Source organism: Cucumis sativus, chromosome 7, assembly GCF_000004075.3.
Source record: "Cucumis sativus cultivar 9930 chromosome 7, Cucumber_9930_V3, whole genome shotgun sequence".
In the NCBI taxonomy this organism is placed as follows: domain Eukaryota; kingdom Viridiplantae; phylum Streptophyta; class Magnoliopsida; order Cucurbitales; family Cucurbitaceae; genus Cucumis; species Cucumis sativus.
Window position 1 is genome coordinate 13,350,597 of NC_026661.2, and position 6,580 is coordinate 13,357,176.

Consider the following 6,580-nt stretch of genomic DNA (forward strand, 5'->3'; position numbering starts at 1 on the left):
CTTCTTATATGCAAATAAACTTGGTGTATATCATGGAAAATTTTTTAAAGCATAATTCCATCCAAGTTTACAAAAGTAATTAAACCCATCCCAACCTTGCCTCCTATGAATCAGTAGTATTTAGGTTATATATAAACAAAGTTCTAAATCACATTTTCTCATGCTTACAAATGTGCAAACTCTTCCAATGGAAGTGTGAGTTCAGTTGTACCCATAAGAAAACAAAAATACATAGGAAGCAAGATGCTATCCTCCCATCATTTCAGGTCATCACCACCCATGTTCATTTGAAGACCTTACTCTGTTGCCCTCCTTATCTCAAATGTAAAACGTACTAATGCTGAACTACAACCACCTCATCAAAATTCCAGTCTCGTACTAGGTCCCTTCTTACTGCCCGGCTCCGCACCAATCTTGGCGTTCCGTCCATTACATCGCTGTCGGACATGGTTGGTTGGGGAGTTACCTTGGCTGATGCTGCATATGACGGGTGGTGTGTTGGAGGAAAAGATGGTCTCCATATTAGGCAGTTAGCCATTGCAGAACATCTTCCCTCATTGTCTGAACTCGAAACCGAATAGCTCCTGAATGAGTGTGAAGGGCTCTCTACGCTATTACATACAAGACATGCCAGGCTCATATTTATAGTCTAAAGGATCTCCCACTCTCAAGTTCCTAGCTGGAAGTCATTGTCAAGAATAAAAAGTACAGAAAGTCAGAACTTTGATGATACTCAGCACCTTCCTGTGCTGGAAAAAAAAGGGAAAAAATAATCAGCATACTCAACAACACCCAAATCAATCTTCTGAGTTTCCTCCGACCAAAAAAGAACATCGTACATAAAACTCGCTATTATTCCATACATGGAAGAAGATCGTGTGACAAAAAAACTTGCTATTATTCCATACATGGAAGAAGATCGTGTGACAAAAAGAACAACATATGTTGATATATTATATTGGCAGAAACTGAATTCCCTCAATAACATTCGCTTCGACAAGCAAGCATATAGAAACACATATTAACTTCAGATGCCAAAGAAAACTCGTGCAGTATACAACTCTGCAGGGATTCCATGCATTGTTTAAGAAAATTGGGTATTATGTATTTCTTGGGGCTGTATTATCAGCAATACACCCATCATCTGAAAGTTCGATTCAAACTTTTGTACAATTATGCTGCAATAAAAAATACAATTGAATTGTCTAAACATTACAAAATATGAGAGTTGAACTGTAAACATATTCTTTTCTCAAAATATTCAACTTTTCACACATTACCAGAAGGCAAAAAATACAATTTATAACACTATTTGGTTGTTATCACATATCATCCCTAACATGTTGTGGGAGGGGGATGCTCCAATCTTTACCACTTTAGAGGTGATTACCACTTTACAGGTGAAATAACTAGTGAACAAGAAGTTTAGTAATTATTTAGTGAAACCAGTAGCTTGCTAGTCCTCTGAACTCATTTTTCTACACTCTTCATTATAGGGTAATTATAATTTATGACCATTTTAGAAATAATAATTAAGGATATAGCAACATTTAAAAAAAATTGCAAATATAGCAAAACTATCGCTGATAGACTTATATCACTGATAGATTTGTATGATCTATCAATGATAGATCAATATTTACAACATGGTCTATCAGTAATAGACTTCTATCATTGATAGAATTTGACAAATTTTGCTATGTTTGCAATTTTTAAAAATGTTACTATATATTTAATTATTTTGCATCTAATGGCTAAATTTGCAACTATCCCTTTATTATATAAGATGATTGAACTGCAGTCAGTATATCAGTTACATATTAGTAACCCTATAGCTAAAGAAAGACAATTCACAGGAACAGAAAGGAAGTGGAACGTAAGGTTGAATATTTCGAGAGTGGGGACGACCATTGCTGAAGAATGAGGGTCTATGTAGGGGTTTGGCTGGGCTGGGAAAAGTGAGGGTTGAGCCTTAGAGTGGGAGAGAGCCAGCACTCTATTATTTGCTGGGGGTGTTATTATCTTTGCTAAATTGCTACTGTTTTCATGTTCTGGTGTTGAACTCTTGGATCAAATATAAATCAGGGATAGTTGTTTCCCCTGTTTTTGGATATCTTGTTGGGTATTTTCTGTTTGCAGGTGATTAGATACCAAATATTCAATCACATGAACCACTATGACATAGGGAAATGTGATAGGTCATTTGATATCCAAGTAGGTCGTCTAATGACAGAATAAAATCCATAAGCTTCAAAACATCTAAGTTTATAATAGCTAGTCCTTTTGAAAACTAAACCTTCTCATGGTGGTTCGTCCTTCCCACCTTATAACCATGAAGAGGGGCATTTGAGACATTGAATTGGTTATTAGCCAGTGGGTTATAATTCTCTATAGGTTATAATAGTTTGTGTTTGGGGTGCCAACTAAAGCTTGGTACTACATAGTAAACATTGTAACAGAGAGGACAAGAGAGAATGAGTTGGAAATAGTAAATACCATAGTAATAGTAAATATGGTAACAAGGAGGGGTTTGAAATATTATTACTGTAGTTAATTATAAGTTATGATAGTCTGAAACACCAAATATTATAATTGAATCCCCAACATGGAGTGACCCACCCCACCAACTTCATGTTGGAGGCCCAAAAACCCCATAAAGGAGTAGAAAAAGAATGAACTCATCCATATGCACAAATGAAAATTTGAAAGGTCAAAGGAGAAAGTAATATTCGTTATTAGGGAGTGGAGCAAGCTGCAAATGAAGAAACCAAAAAACAAAACGAAGCAAAACAAAGACAAAAAGACAATTTACCAAATGAAGTTACATCAGTCAGTTTGAGCAATGTGTCAGTCAATCATTTTAATAAAATAGAAAACCCAATATTAATCAGTTGGCTCAGTTTTGCTCGATATTGTTAGTTTCAATCAAGTTGGTTAGGTTGTGTTGGCTTCAATCAGTTTAGTTAGACAAGACACTTCAATTATTTCAAAAAGTCATTTTAGACATTTGTTTTCAATTTTCCTTAAACCACTAGATTAGTTAGCATACGTTTTGGCCAAAAATTAAGCCAAATATACCCACTTATATCCTTGCACATAAATTCATTGAAAGCTCAGTACATGAAATGGAACATATTTGAAAATGTACCAGGAATTTGCCAAAAGAACATATATACTATGCAGTAAACCAGGAAAACTAAGAGGACCATATGACACACTGAAGATCACTTATGGCCAAGGTAACAGAGCTCAAAAGGTTTACACATGAATATTAGCAAGTGATGAGGGGAAAAAATAAGAGTTAGATTGGTTTGAGTCCTGTTTGATCCATCCCTAAGGTTTCATTTTGTCCCTAAACTTTCAAATGTCTTGATTGAAAAACTCACTTTAGTTCTTGTCCCTAATTTTTCATTAATCGTTTAATAAAAACTAGCACATGACATCAACTGATCAAGCAAATATGTGCATAACTGTGAAACATTTATCCGCTATCCACTTTAGAAGTCCACTGACCAAGTAAATTGACAAAATATGTGTTTACCATTTCAACATTAGATTTCCATTAAATAATTTTTACAAAAAAGAAGATACACAAGCAATTAGAAAGAACTAAAATGGCTATTTTGCAAGAACTAAAAAAGAATACACATGAAAGTTCGTAACAAAATAAACAGAAAGGTGGAGAACAATTACTACACAATCTCCCACTCAACCCTAGCTCCCATTCCCCTAAAAGCCTAAAATTAGGATTATCACAACAACCAATCACGAGATGAAATCATGTAAAACAAAAGAACCCAAGCGATAAAACCTGTCCAGCAACAAAACCAAGGGATGCAATTGGCAAAATCATAACAAATTTCCCGAATCCCAATTGCTCCAACATTTCAAATCAACACAAAATTAAACTGAAATTCATCAGAAAGAAATAAAAGAACATAAATCACACTCTAAAACAACCCACAATATACAAAACCCAAAAGAGAAAAAGAGAAGAGAATCCAGAGAGGTAGATAAAGAAACCCCACATGAAAGAAGAGACCAATGATAAAGGAAACAAGCAGAAACAGAGGTGAATTGGATCAGAAAACAAAAGAACATGAAATCCACCTAGAAACCTCCGAAGCAAACAAAATCAGAATTGGAAAAAGGGAAATGAGGTAATAATTGAGAGGGCCCAAAACGTCAAAAGGGGGGTAAGATCTGAGAGAAAAACCTGTAATTCCCCTCCCGTTGGGTGGCGAAAGGGGAAGCTTAAGATTCCCGAAGAGCTGAAGAAAGGGTAGGATCTGTGATGAAGTGAGACCCTGAGAGTGGACTTTATAATTAATATTATTGGGTATTTTGTACGCACAAACACATACAGAAATGAGGGATAGAGGAGAGAGAATCAAGATTCTTCATTTCTTTTTTTTTTGTTTTTGCCCTTTCCTTCTTTAGTGCTTAGTGCTTTTTGAATTGTGCTCCAACCATTTTTTTTCTCTCTCTCCCTCTCTCTGTTTAGATAAGAGAGAAATGGGCAGCCATGAATTGAGAAGTTAATGGTTCCATTGAATGAGAGGGGAAAAGAAAAAGCTATCTCATTTTTTATTACATTTTGGTGGAACCCTGATCTAAACTTAACTTTAAACTTTGAACACCTCCATCAATCTAGTAGTTAAATTTCTCTTTTAATCCTTATCAAAAAAAGATGTTTCATGCTTGTCCAACGTCACGTGTTATTCTATGATGGATACATAAATGAAATTGCTAAAAGAAATTACACTACACTCACTACTAGACATTTTCTTGATTTTTGATCTTTCTATTAATGAATATATCTCTTTTAAGTTTCAAGGCGAAATTGTATATGGTTTATTAACTTCTAGTATAGACAAAACTTAGGTGGATTATATTTCTCTATTGAGACTCCTTTATTGAATCAATCATTAGTACTTGTGTTGTTCTTTAATTGTCACATTAGGTTTTCTTTTCCATGTGTGTAGAGCTTTGATAGTCCAACTGCATTGTGGTTGTTGAAAGTAAAGGAAGACTGGAAACATGAATGTGTGAAATTTCAAAATATTAGTGGATTACAGAATCATGATACAAACCATTTAGTGTGATGGGCACTTGAATGGGGTCTGTTCTCATGTGTGTTGGGAGGATTTTTGCATATGAATTTAAGTTTTATTGCCTTTGAGTCCAACCTTAGGAGCCTAAACTTTGTGGATGGAGTTTGATTAATTGGGGGCAAAACTATGGTGGTTAACTAGGCAACAACAGAAATAGTAAATCTCAATACTCTCACTTGAAAAATGGTTTAAGTCTACATTTTAAAGGATGCCAACATAAATAGACTTATAGGGATGAGATAGGGCAGTTGTAAACTTGTTCTCAAACTCTTTCAACTATTTTTAAAAACAATGTAAATTTTAAAATTTTTAAAACACGTGTAAAAAATAACGTGAATGCAAAACTATTGACAAAAATAAGTAATTTTAGGTGAAACATGTACAGTGAACCTCACATCTTTTATTTTTTACTTTGTTTATATATATATATATATATATATATATATATAATATATTACACTGGACTCTACACTTTCTTATTTTCTCATTATTTATATACATTATGTGTCGGTCTCACACATTCTACTTTTTCGCATTATTTATATAATACCTACGTGCGCATATTATATATATATATATATATATATATATATATATATATATTAAACATTCAAATTTTCTTTATATATATTTAAATATCTCAATCTTCAATCTTCAATTTTTCTTATTAAATTTATTTTTTCTAATTCAATTTAATTATTTCTTAATCAAAATTATACATATCTTTTTTTTCAATGTTCATTTTTTTTAAAAAAAAACTCATATATTAACAAAATATGTTATTAAAAAAATATATTAAACATATCTTTTAATTTAATTTAATTATTTCTTAATCAAAATTATACATATTTTTTTTTCCAATGTTCAATTTCTTTTTTAAAAAAACTCATATATTAATAAAATATGTTATTAGAAAAATATATTAAACAAATAAAAATATTAATAATAATAATTGAGAGAAGTTGAAGTTACTCAAAAAAAAAAAAAAAAACACTTGAAGCCACTCATGGACATTGCTAATTGAATAAAAAAATTTAATGTTTATGGCAAAAGGAAAAAAAACAAGAATTGATTTGATTATAAATTAAATTTCAAAAACTTAACCTAGGATGGGTGGCTCTATGTGCACATAGGAGCAGATATGGAAAATTGTTACTATGCTAGGTGTTAAGTATGCATGAGCTGAGTTTGGGTGTGTGTTTTCTTGTGGATGTGGATCATGCGTGAGTTATTCTTAACCATGTATTTAGTATGCTATCATGGTGGGATTGATGGAGGTTGTTACTGTAGTAGGTGCTAAGTATGTGTGAGCTCAGTTTGGTCGTGTATTTCCTTGTGGATACGGATCACATGTGAACTATTATCGGTCGTGTATTTAGTATTCTACCATGATCGGATCATATGGAGGTTGTTATCGTGGCAAGTACTATATATGTGTGTCTAAGTTTGCTCGCATGACTCCTTGA

The 6,580-nt window shown here is 33.0% G+C and overlaps 1 protein-coding gene across 2 annotated transcripts; it reads right to left on the minus strand.

The window, feature by feature from the left end:
• On the minus strand, positions 1 to 4,571 carry LOC101218997. 2 transcript variants are annotated; one of them, XR_004218324.1, is made up of 2 exons: positions 4,217 to 4,571; positions 1 to 679 (listed from the first exon to the last, which is right to left on the minus strand). XR_004218324.1 is itself a non-coding variant. In XM_004139650.3 (2 exons), the coding sequence occupies exon 2, from the start codon at positions 638 to 640 to the stop codon at positions 335 to 337; it is 306 nt and encodes a 101-aa protein (XP_004139698.1). In that variant the 5' UTR covers positions 641 to 749; positions 4,217 to 4,480; the 3' UTR covers positions 1 to 334. The 2 variants fall into 2 exon arrangements, 1 of the variants encoding a protein (XP_004139698.1); XM_004139650.3 differs by having other exon boundaries at positions 1 to 749; positions 4,217 to 4,480.
• Positions 4,572 to 6,580: the final 2,009 nt, after the last annotated feature.